Source organism: Manacus vitellinus, unplaced genomic scaffold, assembly GCF_001715985.3.
Source record: "Manacus vitellinus isolate BGI_N305 unplaced genomic scaffold, ASM171598v3 scaffold_13_pilon, whole genome shotgun sequence".
NCBI classification, from domain to species: Eukaryota; Metazoa; Chordata; class Aves; order Passeriformes; family Pipridae; genus Manacus; species Manacus vitellinus.
The window spans coordinates 11,345,817-11,372,157 of record NW_021938999.1 but is presented as its reverse complement, the minus strand read 5'-3'; the positions used below and the strand labels follow the sequence as shown (position 1 = coordinate 11,372,157).

Genomic DNA, 26,341 nt, shown 5'->3' with positions numbered 1-26,341 from the left:
GAGAAAAAGTGGACCTAAAAAAGCATCAAGCAGCTAATTCCAAGGCAAACCACCAGGGTTCATGAAATCCAGCATAAGCAGTCAGGGTTTTTTCTGTCATCGATCTTCTCAGAATGAAAGGCTCACAAAATCCAAGGGCTTTTGTACAAACCTGTCAAGTCCTTAAGTGACTTCTGGAATTAGAATGACCCACGAAGAATGAAAAATATCCCTTCATTGCAATGTGTCATAACCAAGAGACCACTTTTCTCTATATTGTTCAGCCATTTGGTTGAAATCTGCAGAATTCCAGTTTGGCTGATGAGGATTGTTGATTCCTTTTGTTTCATTCCCATTATTTGAAGGGCATTGTTGTTTTCAGTGTCATCTAAACATAACTGGTCTATGTTGTAATTAAACTTTGATCAAATTTTTAATGGGATCTCAGAGGAAAACAGTATTTTACTAACATGTATTATTCTGCATGTATTAATCAAGTGAATTCTTGTTGAACTGCTGGAATCTCACATAATAACTACTCTTCTCCGTTGTTAATTAGTAGAGTAGAAAAATTATAGAATCTGTTTTCACTGAAATAATACTTTTGTATCCAGAATATTCTGAAACTTTTTGTTTTAATTTTCAACTCTGATTAATTTAGTTTCAGAATTTTTAGCCTTTCCTGAGGCACTTTACTTAAAAAGACAATATCCATATATGTAAAAGTTGTCCCAAACAATAACAAAAACATACATTTATGACATTAAGTGCTTGAATCGCTTAGGCCAGCTGTCCCTTATAAATCATCATTAAATAGCACTTTCATGAGTATTGTCATGAAATGTTAGTCAGCATTTTCATCAGGAATCTGGCAGATCTGAAGTCACCAACTGTGACACTTTCTAACGATATAAACATTGGCCAGCTGGGAACAAATTGTGATTCAGGTTAGTCACATGGAATATGGTAAAAAAAGCATTTGGTAAATGGATTCTACCTTAAAAGTAGAGCAAAACAAAACAGACCCCATCCCCAAAACAGACCTCTGGCGACAGGGAAGCTTGCAAAGCAAGGACCCGCAGGGGGAAGAGACTTCCCTGAAGCCTGAGGTGTCCTTGCAGAACCACTTTGCTGTAGTTCTGTAGTACTGAAGAAGAAAGACCCACCATATCAGGAGAGATGCTGGAACTGAGTAAAGCAGCCCCATGTGCTCCCTGTCTAACAACCAGTGCAAGTAAGAAAAGGTGGTAGGTGATACTAGTAGGTGACTCTCTTCTGAGAGGTACAGAGGCACCCAACCTGACACTCTTGTCACTCTGGTGAATCAGCATGTGGTTACAAGACCAGTGCCACAGCCTTGTTCTTCACTAGTAAGTGCTCCAGCCACATCACTTAAGTGGCAGAGAGAGAAAGTCACATTAGAGACCATCTAAGGAACCTGAAGGTGTACAAGTCCATGGAACCTGATGAGACATATCTATGGGTCCTGAGGAAACTGGCAGATGAAGTTGCTCATGAAGTTCAACAAACTCAAGTGCAAGGTCCTGCACCTGCATCAAGGTATTCCCAAGCACAAATACAGACTGGACAGAGAATGGATTGAGAGCAGCCCTGAGGAGAAAGACTTTGGGGTGCTGGTGGATGAGAATCTCAACATGACCCTGCAGTGTATGCTCTCAGGCCAGAAAACCAACTGGATGCCAGGCTGCATCAAATAAAAACTTGTTCAGCAGGCTAAGGGAGGTGATTCTGTCCCTCTGCTCCACTCTGGTGAGACCATACCTGGAGTACTGCGTCCACCTCTGGGCTCCCAAAAATAGAAGAACATGAATCTGCTGGAGTGAGTCCAGAGGAAGCTGCAAAAATTATTAGTTAAAGAAATGGAACACAACTGGGATGGTTCAGCCTGGAGAAGAGGCTCTAGGGAGACCTTATAGCAGCCTTCCAATACCTAAAGGGGGCCTACAAAAGACATAGAGAGGAATTTTTTACAAGGACATGTAGTGACAGGACAAGGGGGAATGGTTTCAAAGTGACACGGAGTAGATTTAGATTAGATGTGAGGCACTCTAACAGGTTGCCAAGAGAAGTTGTGGATGTCCCATCCCTGGAAGTGTTCAAGGCCAGGATGGATGGGGTTTTGAGCAATCTAGTCTAGTGGAAGATGTCCCTGCCTGTGGCTGGGGGTTTGGATCTAGATGGTCTTTAGAGTGCCTTCCTACACAAACATTCTATGATTCTATAAACTAAGGCTACTAGAATACATATTGCTGGGGTTCACATTTTTAGAAGGAAGTTGAAAATTGCCAACATCTGGAAAAAAACCCTAATCTACCTTATATCTTCTACTTGGATATAAAAGTGACTCCTTACACCAAAAACTCAGTGTTCAATCTCTATAGGTTATAGCTTCTTTCTTCTGAAATTAAAGAGTGATTTGGTTTCAGTAGATAAGTTATCCCAACATAAAGAAAATATCCCCAAAAAAGGACTTTCAGACACATCACTAAAGACATAGCAAGAAACAGCTCCTGGAAGCTCAAATGAGACACATCAAAATTAGAAATTAGGCACATTTTTAAACAGAGTATGATTAACTGGGAAAAGAAGTGCATAAAGCGGATTCTTTACTTCTTGTAGAACATGTAAGGTCATGCACTTTAGATAATAACAAGAATACTTTCAGCTGTAAGCTAGAAATGACTGAGGAGGAGAAAGCTCACTCCACACTGGTCAGTGTTTGACAATGAGCTATCAATTTGAAAAAAGGCAAACACTGCCCTAGAATGTATCAGCTCGATTATTTCTAGTAACGATGGGAGAAGTATTAGTGTGGTGCTGGTAAAGTATTGCTAAGACATCACTTCAATTATTGTGTGCAATTATGAACGCTTGTGTTCAAAAAAGATTAACTTAGGCTGGAGCAGCTGCAGAGAAGGACTACTAGGATGATGAGAAGAATGTAAAATACATCACAAAAGGAGACAGAAAGAGCTTGTCTTGTTTAGAGAGAGGATGACTGCTATCACTAAATATCACGGGGTTGTTAAGGAGCTGCTTAAGCCAAAGGACAACCATGTTATAAGAACAAAGGGTTTAAACTGGACTTGAATAAATTTACTCTAATTTAGATGCTTTTTAATCACTAGGCAAATGAAGCATTGAAACAATTTTGCAATAGGAATTTAGGAGATAAACCACTATAACCAGCTTTAAGATGGAGCTTAAATCCACAGACATTCAAGCTACAGCATCATTGTCATGGCTCCTGCAGCACCAGGGACCAGAGCCAAACTGAAAGGTTCCCTCATGGGGATGGTTCACTGGCACCAGGGGGGTCAGGTGTCAAAATGGGCCAAACCTCCCCAGACTGTAGAGCCTGCTGAAAATAACCTTGAGCTTAAATTGTGGTCACGCCCTGAGGTTGATATCTTGATAACTTATCTTCTCTTAAAGGAAAGAAAATTAAATCTACTTACAGTTTACAGGCTTTCTCCTAATGTCAGAAGTCCATTTTTAAAAACTTGTAATATTCACAGAATCACAGAATATGCTGAGCTGGAAGGGACCCACAGGGATCATCAGGTCCAACTCTTAACCCTGCACAGGACCATCCCCATAATCATTCATTTATTTTTTCCAAAGCAAAGCTCAAATTACACTGAAAATGACATGATTAAGCAGATTTGTGCTAATGTGCCTATACAAATAGGTAGTATATAGATCATGCTGCCAAAAATAAGTATTACCTGGACATCAAATGAGTATTCACTGTTTCTCTTGTACTTTATGTGAGTAGGAATCACTGCTTCTACCACAGAGTCAAGTTAATATTTATTAACAGTTGTTCAACTTAATGTTGTCTGACTTGTTTAAATAAATGCTGCTGCAGGTACTTTTTCTAGTTGCATATGAAGTGATGAAGCAGTGCTTTAATAAAAATCTAGCTGCAGTATGGTCATGTATTTTCTTCCCATCCCTCCTGTTTCTCATAAAAGGTCATTCCATTACATTGGTTTCCTGAAATGCTTCAGATTTATTAATTGTCTTCAGGGTACAAAAAATACAAAATCTACTTATGAAGACTCTAAGCTATTTTGCCTTGATTAGAATAATTTTTAAACGACTTATATCTTCCAACTATGTTATCAGTTTTTGCTTTCTTGAATGCCATCACTGCTCTAATTAGATTGACAGCTTCTCACTTTGATATTCTGAAAACTGTAGATCTGTATTTTAAAAAAAACCCACTTCAATAAACAAATAAAAGGGATGGAGATTTAAAGTCCAAGTTCCTCTGTGTTTAGAATTATTACTAAGTTTTCATGAATTTAGTTTTAATTCAAAAATAATAATAATAATTCAAATATTATAATAGTTCACACATTCATGTGAAATTAGAAACAAGGTTTCTTGTTCATGTGGCTTGTGCAACTCATAAAACCATGCCTTCAATTATTTCCTCTGAAAATATCCACTTGACTGTATCCCATTTTTAATAACTCCAGAGTTCATGTATTTTTTCTCTGGTGCAACTACTTGCCTTCAGGATGTTTGGGGTTTGGGTTTTTTGTGACAAATAAAGTAGTGGGAATATGGTACATTTTCTTTTACTAGTAAAACAAGGAGGTAATTTTTTCAGTTAAGAAAGACAATGAAAATAAAGACAAAACAGAATCTTTTGTTAGATTGTGATTCATGGAAGTGAGCACTACTTTAAATGTTTTCATAGTTGGGTGGGATTTTTTAAATAACTGGCATTGTTTTTGAAGATAATTTATATTTCATTTCATTTATCTATAATAAAAGATCTAGTTTAAGCACAGAAGCTCAAAATAAAGCATGCCTAAAATTACAATAGATAGTACTCAAGAACCAAGACCCTCTCATAACCGGTCAGCAGATGCCTCTGCTAGAAATTGCAAATCAATTCAGTTCAAAATTAAATGCTTTTTGAGTCATTCCCTAGAGACTGGAATTCAGCCTTTAAATACACATGAGAAACCATCAAATGTGAGTCAATAAAACAATGCATGAAAAGCCACTTGTCCTGGCGAGACTCTTCTACATCAGCTTTTGAGAAAGCACTTCAGAGGGTTTGCAATAGCACAAATTCCACAGCCAGCATAAAACCAAACCGTGTTAACAGTAACCTTTCCTCCTTTTTCTTACCCTGTGCCAACAAGATGATATTAAATACAACTTCACTTAAATAAATTCACTTATTAAATTAAAAAAAGTTGCTTCCTGTAATTTCAAAGCTATGTTTAAAGGAAACCATAGCTGCACTTTAGCTACTCCCAAGGCTGGCATGAAGTTGTTTGTTACCAAAACTAGACAATACCCTGAGTCTCTGAAGGAGAAAAGCCAGGGTGAGACTCAGTCCAGGTGGAGACAGTGTAGACGTGCCTGTGCATGACTGAAGGGTCTGGGCTCCTCGCAGATGATGGAGGTCGGATCAGCCCATGGCATGGGACGCGTGTCCACCTTAGGACATTAAATCCCCACATGTCACCAGTTGTATCTACCACACACTGATGTCTAGTACCACCCAAGATGCTTGAGGCATCCAGGAGATACCAGACCTGATGGGGTTCCATATTCTCCTCTGCCAGGTGCTGGAAACGGGGTGATGGCATAGGGAACCTTGCTGTAGGTCTGTGGATATGAATGGTTGAATCTGACCCCAGGTGGAGCATAAGGGGGCTATAGTGGATATTCCTACTCTGAGATACCTGAATGTACATTGTGGCCCAGCTGACATTTTTAAATCTCTTTAGGGTGACATTTTTGCTTGGGACTCTAATTAGTCAGTATCTGCCTTCCTAAAGACAAGGATAGGAGGGAAAAAATCAGGAATTCATACAAGTCCCAACATTTTCTTCTGAAATAGTTTATGTCAGAAAACAAAATTCTGGATTTCCTTCTTAATTGGAAAAATCTGTAATTCAATTATTGCTTTACACTCAAAACTGAGTTGGAACTATACCGAAATTCCCTAGGTCATTATTCATAAATACACAGTTTAAATCGCCATATTTTTCTGACAAATGTCAATGTTGTAAAGCTCAGTCACAGAAAAGCCAAAGAAAATTAACCAGTTGTGAGCTAACCTTACCTCATCTTTGGGGAAGGGACGGGAACGGCTCTTAACCAGCGTCAGAGTTTTGTGAGCATTTTACTTAAAGGGCAAACACCACAGTCCATTCCTTCTGATCAGTTTGTAAATTTATGCTTTGGATGTTAACTCAAGTAATTAATCAACCCCCAGTATCAATACAGGCTGGAAGATGAACAGATCAAGAGCAGCCCTAATGGGAAGGACTTGGGGGTGCTGGTGGATGAGAGGCTGGACATGGCCCAGCAACGTGCACTGGCATCCCAGAAAGCCAGTTGTGTCCTGAGCTGCATCAAAAGCAGTGTGGGCAGCATGTCAAGGGAGGGGATTCTGCCCCTCTACCCTGCTCTCATGAGACCCCACCTGGAGCACTGTGTTCAGCTCTGGGGTCTCCAGCACAGGAGGGACATTGACCCATTGGAATGAGTCCAGGGAAGGGCCACCAAGATGACTTGAGGAATGGAGCACCTCTCCTATGAAGACAGACTGAGAGAGTTGGGGCTGTTCAGCCTGGGGAAGAGAAGGCTCTGGGAGACCTTGTGGCAGCCTTACAACACCTCAAGGGAACCTACATGAAAGATGGAGGGAGACTACAAGAGCATGTAGTGACAGGACAAGGGGGAATGGCTTCAAGCTGAAGGACAGTAGGTTTAGGAAGAAATTATTTACTGTGAGGGTGGTGAGGCACTTGAACATGTTGCCCAAAGAAGCTGTGAATGTCCCATCCCTGGAAGTGTTCAAGGACAGGTTGAACACTTGCTCAGGTGCTCTGAGCAACCTAGTCTAGTGAAAGGTGTCCCTGCCCATGGTAGGAGCATTGGAACTAGAAGGTCTTTAGGGTCCCTTCCAATTCAGGCCATTCTATGATGATAAATTTACCAGATGGAAGCCCTTGGCTATGGGCCAGAGATACCACACCACCAACTTCTCTGTATTAAATGTCTAATATTCTTATAACCTACTTGAAGCAGACAACTTTTTTCCTGTCAACGATTGCACATTTTTAACAAACTTTATACGTCTTATGACAGTTTAGATCTTAAAAGCTAGATTTCTAAGGAACATCCCAATCAATTAAATTTAAAATGCTTCATATGCTATTATATCAGAATATAATAGCAGTAAAATGTTCTACTTTAAAAAGTCCCTCAGTCTCCATGAGCCAATCTATTCCACCCTATAAATTCCCTGAATCAAGGGTTTTTTCATGTATAGTGCTCACAACAACACCCTGCCATAACTGAATATGACAGATGTCTTTCAAAATTCCTCTGGATGAACAGCAGCTAGCATCAGAAAATTGCATCCTCAGAAGTATTTTGCGCCTCACTCTGTCCTTGGAAAATGGGGTGCCTGAAAGCACTGATGTGTGTGAATGCCTGAGCCAGTCAGCCAAAGTCCCCAAGTTACACACAGCAAAACAGAAGCTCCTAATGAAAAGATGTTCAGAAATAGGCTGAGGAGATCCACTTAGGAGTAAAGCACAGAAGAAAACCTTAAACATTTCTGGTATTAAAAATGTAAAAAATCTGTAATTTAATTCCTCAAAAATATTTCCAGGATAGAAAATGTTCTTGAATTTTACATATCCTGGTCAGTATATTTCAGTGGAGAACAAATAAACATTTAGTTGTCTCATGTTAAGCAAAAGTCCTTTAGATTATCACATTTATTTGATACATTCTTCAGAGTAAATATTTACCCAAACTTCCATTAGAACTAGCACACACCTCTTTGATAGTCTCAGGGAAAACTGCAGCTAAAGCACATCCAAGTTTATTTTGGTTGAACTCGTGGCAGATTATGACTAAAGACTTTTTAAAGAGTTCATTACATCTTTGACCTCCTTAAGCAAAGGTTATCACAAAGCTGCCTGTTTGAGTGAATTATGACTACTGTTTGGTCACTAGTGCCTGTGATATTACTTATTACATGTTCAGTGATAAATTTAAATCAGTAGTTAACAGGAGAAATCTCTACCAAGACCTTCATTATGGAATCTAAAAATAGCAAAATTTCATTTACAGGGAGAAAATTATGAGCTTAATATATATATGTGCTGAGCAAGTAGATAGAATATTTCAACAAATTCACTACTCACATCAAAATTAAAAATTTAAACTTAATCCTTCTAAAAATTGAAACTTGCAGGATGAAACAGCTCTTAAAGATTATTTTTTTAATCTAGACTTCATTAATGTTCATATTCTTCATCTTAACAGCTAATGCTGTCAGCATCTATTTATTCAACCTTCTAATAATTACATCATCCTTCCAGTATGTCAGAAAATGTCAAGGTAACTGTGATGCCATATGACTGGAGCATGACTCCAGTGTCACAAAATATTTGTGTCACTAGTTTATCCAGAAACAGACATATAGCAAATCTCAGAGTGTTAGAGGAGCAAAATACTGACTTTATTAATAATCCACTATGCAAAATGTTTCAACACTTCCTGTAATGCTGCCAAAACAGCCTTGTCAAGTAATTGCTTAAACAGTTTTATTTAAATAAACTAGAGCTTAATAAGGGTGCTTTGGTTCAAATCACATCTTCCCAAAACACCACGAGATGTTTCAACATTCAGCTATTCAATTTGACTTCATTGGGGGGAGGTTGTCAGAAACCAACCAACCAAAAAAACCAACCAAAAAAACCCCCACAAAACAACCTTTTCACGCAGCTGCTAAGTATCTTTACTTTTCTTCAATGAGTCCTTGTGTAACTCATGGATTTCTCCTGCATATTTTTTTCCTTCAAGCATTCAAATAGCTCAAGCTAAGGCTTATGTCGATACAACTGCTTTGGTCACAGACTGCACCGATTTTAATAATTGTATTATTTCTCCTAGGAGTTGAAATGAGACAAGAATTCCAGTAGGCTGATTCATTTGATAAATGTAAATAATTCCTAGTTCAAGGCTTTCAATACCTTTAATTTATTGTTTTGAGCTAAAAGGCATATTTTCTTTCTTTTCAGAAGCAAAAAGCAGTGTTCATACAACAGTAGGTCCAGTAGGTGACCGAAAATAATTAAACTCAAGCAATGGATGAACTTTTAAACTATAAACACATATATTTTGTTAAAGAAATTAAAAATCATCATTCTTTCTTCCTCTCTTTCAAGAACTTTTAAAAATAAGGTGCAAAGTCACACCTGGACTGACATGATCACCCTGGAATAATGGACTTTATTCAGTAATAAAATCCAGCAGAGTAGAACTGAGGAACAACCCTACCTCTAGGAGTAAGGACTTCATGTGAAGTTCTGCACTTTTCTTCCTGGAGATTTTGTAGCAAGGATGACTGGACTGAAATCACTTCAGGGTTTACTTGTACTCCTGTGAGGTGTCGCTCGCATACAAGCAAATGCATTTTAGATTCTTTACAACTGTCACGTTAAATTAACCTCAAATTTTCTGACCTCATCAATGTTTTGTAATCAGCTAATATCTGTTTTAGCTGTGGCACAAGCTGTAAGCATGACTTGTGCCCATGTAGAGGCGTAATCCCTTCTTCTCTCCACCCACCAATACTGCTGCTGATGGCTCTGCCCTTCCCTCTGTGCACCAAGAGAGCAAGGAGCTGGCCCTGCTCCCACTGTGCCTCACAGCAGCATGAGCTTGGTAACCTCCTTCTCTAGTTCACATGTTTTAGCATCCAATAAAGATGTGACCATACCAATCGTTCCCTACAAACAGCAATTGCCTTCCACTGGTATATTCTTGAAAATTGGGATATTCCTTTTAGCAGACCTGGAGCAGATTTTTCATATGAACCATCTCTGAAAACACACAAATGATTATCAGTCACAACACTGATAACAGACAAGCAAACAGTGAAATCAACTAGTAGGACAGGTGATGATCAGGATTTAACAGAGGTCTCTTAGGCTCCATTTTCCCATAAGCCTGATTTTTTACCACATGTAATCAACTCCACTTTGAAATACAATAAACTGCCAGATATGGGGGAAGCAGTCGGATCACGACATTTACTTGTCATAATATGCCAGAAATCAGTTTACAAACTTGTCTGTGAAATTACAATAATAACTGTTTTCCAATAAAATTTCACATTTGCAAGGGGCTTCAATGCATCTTAATTGATGAAGTCCAAGAGCCCAGCAATTTCAGCTTGAATGTGCCATCGCCTCCTGAGAAATACAAAATGCAGGGAAAATAACAGGCCTGGCACAACAGGAAAGTCAGAAGAAGGGGCTCTGACTGACTGTCACAGCACAACACATGACAATCAGGCATCACAGAAACAGGCTCAGGACAAGAAGCTACGCAGGCAGGCACATTGGCAGTGTGAAGTTCATGCAGCCATGGGAACATTTGTGTAATATATTCTTGAGACATACAGACACAGAATGCAGTTTTAAGATGGCCCTGAATTTCCAGGTGATGGCCCTTTTCCCCTACTTTGTTAAAAGTTACCTCTGTTACTACAAGTTACCATGCAACTGCAGCCTGTCAATACAGCTGAATGTACCTCTCAAAGCATAATGGCAACATCTTTTAGAGGGGAAAGTATTTTGTTATTGTTAGTGCGATCGATGAAGGCTTAATTCATTTTTCCTTGACTTTTATGCACTATTATCCACATTATAATAACAGTCATGAACAGTAAAGATTGGGTTTTATTGTTCCAGCATGTCTGTACAGAATAATAAAGAAGAAAGTCCTTGCTTTAGAGATCATGCTCTAACTGTTGAGCAAATAGGACAAATGTTATTGTTAAGAAAATAATATAAGAAAATAAAATAACAAGAAAAGATAATTGAGTCATACATTGACATTTCTCTAATCCATGCCAAAAATTAATTTACCCCTACAAAAACTAGAGAAGATGGATTTTAAAGCAAGATTTCGAATCATAAAATCATTAAGGTTGGAAAAGATCTCCAAGATCATCAAGTTCAACCTTTAACCAAATACTACCATACGCACTACACAATATCACGAAGTGCCATGTCTACTCCTTTTTTGAACATCTGCAGGGATAGTAACTCCATCACTTCCCTGGGGAGCCTCTCTCAATGCCTAACCACCCTTTCAGTGATGAAATTTTTCCTAATATCCAACAAAAACCGTCCTTGGCACAACTTGAAGCTGTTAGCTCTTGTCCTATTATACTAGTTGTCTGGGTGAGGAGATGACTCCCACTTCACCACAACCTCCTTTCAGGTAGTTGTAGAGAGCAATAAGGTCTCCTTGAGCCTCCTTTTCTCTAGGCTGAACACCCTCAGCTCCCTCAGCCACTCCTCCTCAGACTTGCGCTCCAGTCCCTTCACCAGCTCCATTGCCCTTCTCTGGGCACACTCCAGCACCTCAGTGTCTTGTAGTGAGAGGCCCAGAACCAAGCACAGGATTCAAGGTGAGGCCTCACCAGTGCTGAGTACAGGGGGACAATCAGTGATCTGGTTCTTCTGGACACTCTAGTTCTTACACAAGCCAGGATGCCACTGGCCTTCTTGGCCATCTGGGCCATCACTGCTGGCTCGTGTTCAGCTGACTGTCACCCAGTATACCCAGATCCTTTTCCAGCTGGCACCAGTTTTTTACAAAAAATAAAAATTTGGAATATGGCTGTTAACAGCACTCAAAGTGCACCAGTTGAACATGGTACTTGAAAATAGGATGAAAAAAGGAGAGTGAGGAACAAATGCATATATCTATATAAATATGGGGTTGTGTGTATCTATTTATATATTATTTTCCATTATTAAAAGGACCTACAATTTTTACAGTTTAGAAAGTGTTACAAATTACTTTCAATAAATATTAGTATAGAAAAAAACCTAACATTGAATATTTAATCTCTTAATATATTTTGAATTAAATCCTTACTATATTGGGATCAGGATCTTCTCAGAGGTATGAGGTAGCAAAAACCCTGATCAGGTCACAAACTTTTACCTTAGTTCTTTACTACATGTATTTTATAAAAAATTAAAATGCAATTAAAAAATTCAGTTATGCTCTAACTTTCCCCCATACCATTTTCTGGCCACCCAGGGGGAAAAAATGGATGTATATAAGACCTGAAAAAACATCACTGCTGAATAAATGTACTTGCTAAATTGGACCAAAATTGGCCCCAACACATCAATTAGCACTTTGGATTTGGCTATGTAAAACTATTTCTAAAGGCATTTTCTTGTTTAAAAACTCCAGGGGCTCCTTTACAAGCACTGCCACACTGGAAAACGTTTCTCTGCATCTCCAATGCAGTGATCACCTCTGATCTCATCTGCAAAGCATTAAGTGTTGTCTGTAGCATTAAACAACCACCTGCACCCACTATTCAGAGCTAACAAATACAAGAAACATTACACGTGCCACTTCCATGGAGGTTCATTCTCCTTTTCAACCTGGACCACCCAGATACTAGCAGAAGCCATAGGTATATTTCAAAGGTTAAAAGCTTGAGGTATTTTCATCTGTCATCTTCATAATGCTTCAAAGATATTTGAAATAAGTTATGGAGCAGACATCATCACTCACTTTTATGAATACTAAATTGTGGACTAACTCAGAGCTCCTCAAGAGATTAGGCAAAATTGGATTTTGATGCCCAAGAGCTGCTGCTGCCATGGTAGGGGTTAAGGCAAACCTGACAAGTTCAAGAGTATCTGTAGAAAAGGGTAAAAGTTTTCAGGGTGATTGGATTGGGCTCAACTAGAAACTAAAACTAGGCCAGTTTAAGTATTTTCTGTGTAGGTTCCCTCTCTGGTTAGCTTGTTCCTCCAACTTTGGGGAACTTCTGTCTGCCTTATCCAATTACATGTGGGGAATTTTCTTCCTCAGCAGTTAAAATATTTGGGGATACAGTTCCTTGTCAGGCAAGCATGGGTAATTACTGCCTATGATAATGAATATATGCTGTGTTAATAAATCTGAAACCCTTTCCACAAGGCACACATGATAGTCAATCATTTGTAGAAATGGTCAACTTTTGGCCATGAAGATTATTTAAGTAGTAATTAAACAGCATGACACACATACTTTGAAAGTTTTATCAACATTATGGTTTCTTTACGTACCATTTGTAGGGGGAAGTATCTTAAAACTAAACTCAAATGTAAACTTTCTTGACCAATGTCAGTTTGGCACCAACTCACTATTTAATTGATTGTTAACAAATTCTCCAAGATATGACTGCTATACAGACATTTATCTTCCTGTTAATTGGTAATTATGCATTGGCAGAAAAAACAGTGTTTCTTTCCAATTATTCCAGAACTCAGTGATTATTTAAACTTTACTAATTAGCGGCAGAGGGCTGGTACATCTTCTGGGCAAATTGTATTTGATAACCCCCATTAAAATATACATGGCAGTAGTTGACTTGCAAAAAAAAAAAAAAAAAAAAATTGCAGTTCAAAGGGTATTAGATACAGCACAAGGCAAATGGGGGCTTATTAAAATTTCTCCAACTGTTCTAATGAGAATGCCGAGGGTCATTTCTTCCTAGTTTACCATCTGTTTGGTTTCTGGCAAGTATCTCTGGTGTGAAGGGAGGGTCCTGGAGCCCATTTGGCTTGTCACAAAGTAAACCAGGGATCTAGAGCAATTTCAGTGAGTTACAAAACAGCACTTCAAGATCAGTAGTGTGTACGTAGCTGAAAACTTTCTTAAGAGCTGTCATTTACTGACTGTTCCTTACTTTTTAGAGCTGTGAACAAGCACAGAGAGGCAAAGAGTGAGCAGGGGGTTCAATTTTATAGGCTCACCTAACAAGCAAAATGCAACAGTTGGTCTTTTTCCATCTCACAATGTTAGTGGGGGATATTTTCCTTTATCTGTCAAAATCTGAAAGCAAAACATTGTCCCAGAAGCATCAGTGTTTGAACATAAACTGATGACAAAACCAAGCCTCTGAAAGCTCAAAACCACACCCCTCATCCAGGAGCAGTGGGAGTCTCGGATGCCTCCAAAGCATGGTCCAGACTGATGCTCTGACAGAGCTGGGGCACATTTTCTGTGGTAACCTGACACTGTGTGTGTCCTTCAGCCACCCAGCCACCCTCACTTTTCCTTCTTCATCTGCAGATGAAACCAACAGCAAGCAGCATCACCAATGACATCCACCTACAGTTACTCTGTCCTAAGGCTGCTCAGTCAAAGGGAACATGGGACCTGGAAACCACTTTTTATCCTTTTCCACAATTCCCAGTTCATACAGAGCTAGATCAAAATGATCCTTCGTCTAGAAATTGAGAGGGATTTTTGGGTTTGTTCTGCTAAGCAAACACATATGTAACCAAAATACCAAGCAGAGGATTATGTGAAGGCTGCCTTAATCCTGTCAAAAGGCAATAGAATATAAAAAAAGTAGAGTATAAGATCATTTACTTGGCATTACATTATTTCTGGTGATTGGTCTTCACAGGATTTCCTCTAGGAAATTTATTATTCACCATATTTCAAAGCATTTTTGTAACTATTTTAGTGGGAGTGTTTTGCATTTTTTTTGGTTGGTTGGGTTTTTTGTTTGTTTGTTTGTTTGTTTTAAATCTTCACAGTACAGAAACAAAGAAGTGCAAAAGAGGAAAGATTGCAATATGATACTTCATCTTTTATTTTTTCCTTTCTAGCAGATACAAGTTCAGGCACTAAAAGGTTATCAGGTAACATCACTCTCATAGTCTCTTATGAAGTAGCCCATAGAGTTAAAAAAAACCTAAATTTCTTGAGCAGTTTATGAGGTCACAGTAGAATAGAGACATCTGCTTTAAGAGGTCATAAATTACAAGTTGTGTAAATCTACACAGAAAATAAACCAAAAACTTTCTGTTATCCAATTAGGCTTGTGGCAAAACTTTCCAGTGTAATAAGAGCTTGGAATCCACTGTCTCCACCGCAATATAGCCTATGAACTTCTGAGAGGACCTTTCCAATTTAGATTGGAAGATTAATGCATATCCAAATGTTATCACAAAATTATTTGTTAAGTCCATGTTTATTAAAAGGTAAACATCACTGTAGTAATTATGATTTTGCATAAAATTAGGGAGGTTGGGGCTTAGCTATAAAGGCTTATGTTTTCCACTGTAGTTTGTAAGAAACTAATTACACCAAATTTAAATATAATTTGTCATGTATTCATGATGTGAAAACCTACCAGGGAGCCAGAAAGCCTTGGGAAGAACCCGAATGCGTGGAGATGCAGTGTGAGTGGCAGGTCAAAGGCAGGCTTTGATGTGCACAGCCCAGCATATCTGCCTGCTCAACCAGCCTGTCAGCCAGGATGATCCTGTGTAATGAGACAGATTCGGGTCCTCAGCTCACAGCGCTCCTTATCGCTGCTGGGGGATTACGCTGTAATCTTCTCCTTTAATTGTAGACATGATCCCGTGCTCCTCTCTCTCCAGTGCATGTGGCTTTGGAGAAGCCAAGCTGTATTTTTGTACTTAGGTCAAGGTACAGAGTGGTACCCCTACCACCCACCAAACCATTTATCCTTAGTCTCATTTGCAAACAATCATTCCCATCAAACCCACCACTGCATTTATAGCATTCTAACATGTTTTTTTTAGTACTACTGCCTCCCACTTTTCCCTCATATATTTGGACAAATCAAGCAGTGAGAGCCCCTAAGTGACTGTATGGACATCCTGGCTGTATGGGAGGTTAGTCCTGGTGGGCTGATAAACCCCAGAGCACAACTAGATGATCCAAGCTGTTGAAAAAAGACCAAACACCAACAACAAGCCTCAGAGACAAGCACAGAAGAAGGGAAGAACATTTATGGATAAAGAGATCCCACGGGAGTCCAAAATATGTCTCCAGAGACAGGGTGTGAATAACACTGAGGGGTATCAGTGTGGCTTGTGAAAAGGGCAGACAAAGAGGGGGATTGCTCTTCAGCAGGCAATGCTGACGGACGTGGGAACATTCCCAGGTACACACCACACTGATCAGGAGAGGAAAGTGGAAATTATACTGGAGAGATGCAATGGAGGGTATCTGTTGTATCAGGGGATCTAAAGAAGGAAGAAACGCTCTTCTAAAAAGTTACAATTCGGGATCGTTTCTTTGCTAAAGGATCCTCCCAGGTTGGTTGGTGAAGTTTCAAGCACACACTTACATTTTACCCCAGTTCTAATATTAGCTTTACAGTTTTAGTTTTACCTTAACCTGAACCCAGACAATGGTTCAGCCTGGGACAAAACATTAATATTTATGACCAGGTAAGTTACTAGGCAACTTTTATGCCCAAAAGCACACATATTTCTCCCTAAAAAAACTGTTAGAAAGTTTCCCAAAAAAAAATTTCGGCAAGCTTCATGTCAGTCTAATCCCACAGAGGAAACCAGGAGTTATTTCTTTGGCTAATAAGGAAAGAGAACATAACCCTTAGAATTAAAATATTTTCTTTTTTCCTCAAAGCTTCTTGACGTGGTTAACTGTTATACGTGACAATGATTGTGTCTCCATCAAGTAACTTCCTAAATTGAGTAATTAAAAGATAATTGTAGCCACAACACAGTAACTTATAGCACAGAAGACAGATATATGTATGTTGGGGAGACTTCATATTATCAGGCAGTCTGGAAGATTATGATAATCTAGCGTGACCTCCTGTGTAAGACAGACAAGACCATTTCAATGGTAATATTGCAAGGGAGAAAAAAATATTCCTCCCTACACCATAAGCAACCACTATCAACCCAATTTCAGAATATTACTATCTCCAGGTTTTAAAGGCCCAGCTTTGCCACCCCCCCCATCTAATCTGTGATAAACCACATAAATCTTTGAATCGAGGTCTCTGAACCTGACTAGTCCTTGACATTAAAAAACCATAATAATTTCCAGCAAGGTAAATCTAGCTTGAGTATCACAATCACTTGCTGGAAAGGAGAAACAGCTTCTTTATTGATTGGAAATGATGACACAACAAATGGATCCAGGGTTTCTGGAGAAAGTGCTTTATGTTTTCTTCAGAAAACAAAACAATGTCATTCTCACCTACTATTTTACTAAACAACATATTAAATACTGTGGAGACTACTCTGTTTTTCTACTGCAAATGGTAGATTTTAAAATATTGTTAACTTCTGAAACTACTAAATAATTTTAAAAAGAGTATCATTTACATGCTAAATGTGTTTTGGAATCAGCCAGCCTTCTCATCTCTCACTGCAAAGTAGAGATAGGAAAATTTTATGTAGTTCTCAGCCCTGGGAGCCATCAGAACCTCATGGATTGAGCATTCATATAAAATTAAGTTTAAAAGCCATTGTCATTTTTCCTTCACTGTTCACTTTTTCCTGTGACTTCAAAGACACTGCACATGAGCATCATCTGTTATGAAACATTCAGACGGGTTTTTTTTTCAATATATATACAAGTTTAGGAGGTAGCAAAGAAAAACAGCAAAATGAGACTTTTATTTAAAATATTTCATAACTAACAGCTGTAACACAACTGACCCTACAGCTTACCCACAGAAAGTTAAAAAAAAAAAGGGTCAGAGATGGCAGCCGTTTTTCCCTCACATAGATGGAGGCATGTTCAAGGCAGAGCATCAGATCTCCCCAGGCAAGATATTTGAGAAGTTGTATTGACAAGCAAAATGAAGTAGCTTTGACTCTGCATGAATGCTTTTGCCTCACTTTGGCTTTTGTATTTTTCCAGCCTGCAGGTTTGGAGCTTCTTCTGGATTGCAGAAAGCACATACCACCAGTTTAGTTGTTGGTTATCTTACAGTGACTGAATGTAAGACATCAAGAGCCAGAGAATGACCTTTGACAAGTTAAAAAAGGCCACAACTTTCTTCCTGTCATATATCACGTTACTTTGACATGTATCTCAGTAAAACATCCACTGTAAGAGCCCTGCTCTACGAGCGAAGTTACAAATTTAGGGAAAAATACAAACATACTTTGTAAATGCATAGATGTATTTAGGTTCTTAAAATTTTGCTTAATTGTCATTCTTAAATATTTTGTCATTAAACATGACCTATATACCTTGCCTAGTGAGTCTGCCATGCTCTTCCCAGTGATGTGATACAAACTCCTATTTTATGGCAAGATAATTGTTTGCCAGTAACTTAACTATCCCAAAAATTTCACATTGTTAAGTTCTTTCTGTCTCGCTTACTCCAACAGATTCTATTCACCTTGTAAAGCCTACATTGGGAAAGAAGAAACAGCAGTACAACCTCTTCCAGAAAAGAGAATCTTTCAGTGCCTTTTGCATAAGACATGAAATACCTGGGCCAGCCATGCTCTTCCCTTTGAAAGGCTGAGCAAAAGGTTGATCAGTGGTGTTATTCACAGAGGCAAAGCCCTTCTCAAATTATTCCTCAATACAGTTTTAAATAATGTGCTATTTACATTGTATTCATTCATTTAAAAGCAGATATATGTCTGCTGGATGACACGCAGATGCCCAGAGCGCTCGTGTTCCACATGCATTATAACAAAACTAAGTACCATGAGAGGTTATTATGAAGAAAGTACTAAATTCTAACCCTAACAGACAAATTAACGTTTAAACATGCTACTGCAAGTGCAGTGCAGCTGGTGTCCCATACTGTACTTTCATCCTAGATTGCTTGTTAGGAGTCACTGAGTCCCTCCATTTGGAGGAACATAATTCTTACAATTATTTGTAAGAATATAAAAAATGCTCCCCAAATAATAAGCTACAGAAGGTATAGCTGTCAATTATTTTCACAAATTTAGAAGAGATTTTTAAAAAATGGTTGTCCTTAGCACAGCTGCTACTGCTAGATGCTACAACAGAACTTGAAATACATAATAATTACACAAAGCCTGTCATACCCCTTTTACTACAATTCTTTTTTTTTCCTACATGGAAAGTAATTGGTTGCATAAAATATCTTGATCAGCATTACGGTTTTAAGGAAGATGTTATTAAGTGAATGGAAAAAGTTGGTTGACATAAGCTAAAAGGAAACATTTTTTTCAGCCCAAGGACAGTTAGAGGCTTTGGGCTAAATGCTGTAGTTTATACAAAATGTCACACCATTTAGAAATGGCTGTTTAGAACAATTTAGCTGCTGAGGGTTTTCTCTCTTGAAATTTATATAATCCAGCATACTAGTAACAGGGCTGAGCAAAGATAAAGTGCAGGAAGCAATAAAAGCTGTCTAAAAGCCACCACTGCCTTATCTCATTGACTCCCACTGACTTCCATGTATTATTGATTACTCAGTCTAAATTAACCTGTTTCAGTAATTGTGTTGCTATTGATGTCCTCTGTACAAGCAAGTATTCATTACTTTGGGGGGCAGAATGTAAATTACACTGGACTTACCAAATCCAAAAGCACTGGAACCACCAACACTCTGGGAAGCCTGAACACTGGTTGATGTGTAGAGCCCAGTCACCAGTAAGCCATCAAAGAAGGTACTTGTTGAAATAGTCACTGAAATGAGAGAAATAAAATATGTGTAAATATATATAAGCAGTATTTTAGATCCTATACATGTTCTGTGAGCAGGCTCTTGCTCTTGAATGAGATCCCATCATATGGTCCAGTGAATCCATTTAAATTTCCCCAATATTTATGGCAGTTCTGTTACTTTAAATTGGTTCTTGGGAAGTTGCCTTTGCCAGAAGCACAAAACTATGCTGTACACTAAATTGACAATGAGTTAGTAAAATAATGCATTGGAATATATGGCTTGTAAGCAATTTCAAGACATTAGAATATAGTAAATGCAATGAAATAACCAGGATTATGGTACTGTTCTTTCTGGACCTAAATAGAGTGCTAAGTTATGGTTATCATGCATATTATAGTATTACACACTGAAGTCATATGGGCATCTGAGCCATTCCAGATTGTGTGTATTTAAATAGCTCAGGAATGTATCTTTAAGGGATTCTCAGGTAGTAGCAGAAAACATCAAATAGCAACTACAAGTAACACTGGAATCTATATGTTCTCTGTTAGAATTGACAATTCTTGCAATATTTCTTTAATTCTCATACACACTAATTCTCATATTTTTACTTTGGTATGTTTCAAATTGTATCCTTCTATACTTAACATCAGTTTCACCAGCTCTATCTTAGAAAGACTTAAATTATTAAGTGAAAGCTTTAGGTTTTTTCTATTATATAAATGCAATCTCCTCTATGCCCAGAATGACTTCTTTAATCCTACTGCAGTGTGCAACTTTCTTTGCTTCATAATAATCTCCTGTCCATTTTTTGTAACATTAGGTTGCATACTTCTGAATTGAAAATCAGAACTAGGAAATTTTACCAGCAAAAAAAGAATTAATTAGCTTAATGAAGTAAATGTTCTCTTTGTCTCTTCACCTTTGTCTGTCTATCATCATCCTTTTCCACAATCTTTACTCATATTTAATCAAATAATAAAATGTAATAAATGGATAAACTGCAAATCTATGGCCTACCATTAGATAGGTGTTTTTTTCTGTTTTTTTAATTGCATTACAAAGGGCAAAGAACCAGCAAGGAGATCTCCCTGATGAAGTTTTATGATTTGCAGCCTCATACATTGAAGATGCATCAAGGCCTCAGCTACCATGCTCATTCTGCTTTCATACTTCAGTCCTTTCTACTCCCTTAACTCAGAGAGATTGGTGCTTGACAGAGATTGCTGATAAACTCTGATCTCTCCCTAAATCACATTCTACCTCCCTATATTGCTCTCTCTTGGTGGGAACATCATGAGCCAGTGACTGGCCAGGGCACTGAAGGAGACTGATAAGACATTCATTGGTGATACACATTCAGCAGAAAAACAGTTGCATTTTTTAAAACCTAATAATGATTTAATGTTTCCTCTGTGGTACACATTTGGCTTAAACTTAGTGTTTAATACTTAAAAAAAACATAAAAATGTTGACAGTGGCTTAATTTATTTTGAGCAGAGGAGCAATATTTACCATGTTTAATTTATTCTTCAACTCTTCAATTATTTTCTTTTCTTTGATTATTCAATAGTACGCTGAATAAATCCTGAATCCAACTTTTCTGCTCCCATGATTCCAAATTTCAGTGTTTTGCAATAGACACTTCCCTGAATTCAGATGCAGGTTCAGAGCCATATGCTCAACTTTTAAGAAGAGGCCACTTCTGATACATCTCAAAAGAATAGCAAAAGACACTAGATTTTTTTAGAAAATAAAAGGTGTATTAGGGAGTGTAAAAGAAAATCAAAAAAGCAAACAATGAATTTTTCCTGCATTTGATGATGAAGTGGTGAATAATGCATGACCTTTTCTTCCCTTTATGCCTTTAAACCAACAAAGAGGCAAAACATATGTTGAAAAGTATGCCTATGTGTTATTTTTGAAGACTTGGCAAAAAAGTCAGTGAAAAGCACTGATAGAAGGGCACTGGGCCAGTACTTTGCTGCCATTTTGTTTCCCTGTGGGGAAGCATCTTATTCCTTACAGGATAGAATATAATGCAAAAGCCGACTGTGAACAGGTGACCAGTTTCTCTGTGGGAAAGAAGTGATATTTCACAACGTCTGTATCTGACTTTGGACATATTTGTGTGATTGTCAACCCTCATTTTACATAAGCATGTAAGAGGTCAATTTTTATTGTTGAAAAATTTCCATCACAGTATGGCTCCCTCATTAAGCCTCTGGGAAACTGCACAACGCCTCTAGCACATTTTTTAAAAACAGAGCACTAGGCTGTTATTATACACATGTCATATATTTCAGAATAATTTCATAGTTCTTCAAGAGGAAAAAAAATTAATCATGACATTCTCAGTGATGATTTTTTTTTTACTACCCACTGGTGAAATACGTCAAATTCCCATAAAATGGAAGAAAACATACACCATGCCAAGTGATAATGACCAAGAACAGGAAAGTTGTGTTAATGCACAGCCCGGCAACAGGACTGTGGTTTTATGTAGGGAGTAGTGTTTCTTACTGAGGGTTCTCAAATACTCCTTCCAAAAGCAATAAGATTCCTTTGAGATTCCATCCACCAGGCTTTGTGTTTCTGCCTTTACACTGGCTCATGCCATATATAGTTGATGCCAAATATCTGGCACTTCAGAAGCAAGGACCAATGGCATGAGCTACCAGGACCTTGGAAAACATCTGAAAGGGCACACCAGCCCCACCACTGTCCCATTGCACCCAACAGTGGTACCCAACCCATGGCAACACAGCAGTGAGTCTCCTCTACAAGTCTAAGCAGGCATTGCTCCATCCTGCACAATACCCTTCTTTGGTAGGAGAATTTGAGTGAGTGAAGAAGTGAGGAGCCTTTCCTGTCACTGGGGACTGATTAGTAAGGCAGGGGATATGCTGGACACTGCTGTCCCACACAGAGCAGCACCCTGTGCCCTCCTGGCTGCTGCACCAGGGCAAGCAGGGATTCCCTCAGCTGGGAGATGGGAGCAGATATCCTATGGTACAGAGGTAGGCAGGAAGCCTTCAATTGCTTTAAAATAGCTCAGTAAGAGGGACTGAGAACATCTTCCCAAGAAACGCATGTGAGCTGCATTTGGGAACAACCTACTGATCAGGCAGCAGCACACTGCAAATTTTAGAGGCAAAGCTGATAACAACTATTTTAAAAGTTGCTCAGCACTTCCTTCTATTTTCAGTTCCTGAGATCTTTGCCAATTTTTACTCTCTTGGACCTTCGGGGTTGGTTTGTTTTTCATTGCGTCTGCCTCGTACTGATTTAATAATTTAAGGGAGAAGGAATGCCATCAAAATACTTTATTCATTTCTGAGATGAGGTTAGAGGAAAATGTTTTGCCCTGGATGAAAAATTCCAGTGTCCTTTGCTTTCATCAATTCTTCTGCTCTGAAATGTGAGAGCTTTCCTCCAAATTTGGACAAATTATATTTTATATTTGTTTGTATTACATTTATACACACAAAAAGAAAAATCAGAGTTCACACATGCTCAACAGAGGCATTTTCATTTTTAGTATCTAAATATTTGTGGAGATTCTGTCCTCATTTAGTACTCTTCGAGCACTCTTATTAATAGAGCTTGCTGAAAAAACTCCCATGAAGCACATTTTAGTCCAGCTATATGGTTTGTTGGAGCAGAAGTGTTTTGTGGAGATATCATTTCTGATGATGCTTTGATCTGGAAAGTTTCTCAGTGTTTTAAAGCAGGAGGTCATGTCTGCTGGTTGGAGAGAAAGGTGGGAAGAGAGGGATCTTTATCAAAAGTCTGAGCCTTCTGATGAGAATTCAGAATTTCAATTCAGAATCTCACTTCTCAAAAGGCTGAGAAACGTGCAAAATGTCACAAAAATGAAATTGCTCCTAAAGTTTGACCAGTACCATCACCAACAACTTAATCTTAGGAGACACAAAAGCAGACCTGAGAGCAAGAATGAACTAGGTGGTGACTGGAAACCACTACAGAGAATAGGGGAAGAGAAGCTTTTTTGGAAAAAAAAACAGGGAGCAATGGGGAAGGGACCACAGCTGGACAAAGTAGCCAAGAGCAGGAGCCTGGAAATCCTGTAGAGGTTCACTACAAGGGACTTACACAGTCACTGGGGAGAAAGATAAGATGTAAACCCCAACAATGAAGTGCATGTCAGCCTCACGTGCTGGTCAACAGCCACAGTGACAACCTGCTGTACACTCTTAGTCCACCTTCTAAATAAGTGAACAGGGTTTGCACGATGGATATGAAACACTCCTGTTCACAAAACACATGGATAGGAACACATGGATTAGTGAATAAATTCAGCTTCTTTTGTAAAAGGAAATGGCTCCATGAAAAAAAATCATATTGGGGCTGGAAAACACCACAGAAATATCCTCCAGTGCCTTTTTGTCCCACCCTTCTTTCTGTGCAATGGCTGTGCTCCCAAATTCTGAGAATCATGAAGCCCTCAAATCAACTGTCCACCAAAAAAACCTGGAGAGTTGCTGACTTCATCTCCCTGCATACTCAGCACATACATACTGCTGTGGTCACCTGAAGTCACTAAAGAGACTGTCCCAGTGAGCCCACAGACTGGCCTCATCCTACCAGTGCCACCAGCTCTGGAAAGCTTTGGTGTTATTTCCTTGGGAAGGGAGGGGATGCAGCAGCCTTTTCTGGAGGCGCCTTGCACTTCCCATGACAAGTTTCTGAGAGAGCCCTGGATTTGGTGCCTCCTGTGGGACAAGGAACAGCAGTGCCTCTGGCGATGCCAGGAGCTGACATGTCTTGAGGAGGAAGCAGGTCAGGAAGAAGGAGGCTTGCAAAGATGCTGCTGAAATTATACCATAGGTATAATAGGAATATTATATAATGGGAATATATCCAGCACCATAACAGGAAAGACAAAGTGGGTTTTAAACTGTAGTTACAGTCAGATATTTCTAAGAAACTCATGCTATTTATATGAAGATCATTTTCAGTGTTTCCAGTGTTATATGCTACACATACTGCACACTATTACAGAAATCTATTAATCACTGTAAGTAATTGCATAAAATTTGCCTTACATACTCTCGAGGGACTGATCCACTCTCTGAAAAGGCAGATGTATTTTGACTGATACTCAAAATACTTGAAATATAGCCAATGCATCTAAACTGTAAGAGCAGAAAAGGTGCCGGGAGGAGGAAGGGGATCATCTCAGGAGATACCTGCCACTGACAGATCTTACCAATTTTGGCTGCTCTTCAGCATCAGCTAAATGTCACTACGAGGGCTGATACATACAGAAATCCCACAGAATTTGCAGCTGTTGTTGATGACAGTCACAGAGTTAAAAAACTTTCGTGCAATGAAAGGGCTAGATGTAGATGTATAGATATAACACAGGAAACCAAATGAGTGGAGATTTAATAGAGTTCAAGAAGGAATTGATAAAGACAGAGATCTTTGATGCCCCACATACTGAGTCCCACATACTGATTTACGTGAGTCCAGACCTATAGCCACAGTACAAAACTGCCCTTTCGTATACCATAAAGAAAACAGAAAATAATTCTGGTATGTGAAATGGGATCACCACAGACAGTGGACTTCCTAAAATGAGGTCTTCTTGCATCAAAGCACTGAAAGGCATTTTTTTAGGTTCTTCTCAAGGTCAAAGTCAGTTCCTTAAAAAACTGTAATATTGCATCATTGCACACCTGAGTCATGGCTGGAAACCTTCCTCTCAGGAAATAAATTACTTTTGCTTCACTCCTAAAAAAATATGCTGGCCTCAAAGTAATGCAAGTCAGGTGTGCAGTGGCACAGTTCAGAGAGGCCTCTGCCCCTTCTCAGTGCTGCAGGATACTGCAAAAGGAATGGAGGCTAACATCAATACAGAAAAGACTGTCAACATCACACTGCATTCCCAGAATATTCTGAGTTGGAAGGGACCCACAAGGATCATCAAAGTCCAACTCCTCACCCTGCACTGGACAGCCCCAAGGGTCACACCATGTGCCTGAGAGTATCATCCAAATGCTTCTTGAATTCTGGCAGATTTAGTGCTGTGACCACTTCCCTGGGGAGCCTGTTCTAACACCCAACCATCCTCTAGGTGAAGAATCTTTTTCTGATATCCAACCTAAACCTCCTCTGACACAGCTTCAGGCTGTTCCCTTGGGTTCTGTCACTGGTCACCACAAAGAGATCAGTGCCTGTCCCTCCACTACCCCTCATGGGGAAGTTGTAGACTGCAACGAGGTCTCCCTTCAATCTCCTCAACACAGGGAAGATCTTTGTCCCTTCCCAAGTTGGTCCCCTCTTTTAGGCAATGGAACCTCTATGTTACCATCATGCAATGCCAAACACAAGTGATACGGGTGTAAACCCATCCCAGCATGTAGTGGTGTCTGGCACAGATAATGCCAAGCTCAAATCCTTAAAATACCAGACCTCCCCTGAAATGCCAACTACAGATTAAATTGCTAGTAAAAAGAGAATAAGCCCTGATGCTTTATTTAAAGGTCCACTGTTAAGACACCACAGTGATTATCAATCTATAAATACTAAGGTAGAGTTTTACAGGTATGTGTTTAAAATAGTGTGCTGATAAATTTATTTGTAAGTGATTGGTAGAGAATGCATTGTTATAAGAATCCAGAAAGTATATACACCTAATTGTACTCAGAACCTAATTATTAAAAAGAAATTTTTAAAAGATTAGTGATATATATGTTGACATCAAACTAATTTTTACTGCTCACAGAAATACTTTGCTTTCAAAAGAACCCAAAATCAAGAAATTCATAATTATGCAGCTATTTCAAATATGAATGCCAGACAGATATGCAAGAACTGTATGAA

The 26,341-nt window shown here is 38.9% G+C and overlaps 1 protein-coding gene across 1 annotated transcript in view; it reads right to left on the bottom strand.

Moving 5' to 3' along the window:
• The window catches only part of RELN (reelin), a 265,985-nt gene that overhangs the window by 213,940 nt on the left and 25,704 nt on the right, over nucleotides 1-26,341 (bottom strand). Inside the window, exon 2 of the mRNA XM_018068188.2 lies at nucleotides 19,399-19,509. Within this exon, the coding sequence (XP_017923677.2) occupies nucleotides 19,399-19,509 (111 nt within the window). The remainder of the gene's footprint in view (nucleotides 1-19,398; nucleotides 19,510-26,341) is intronic.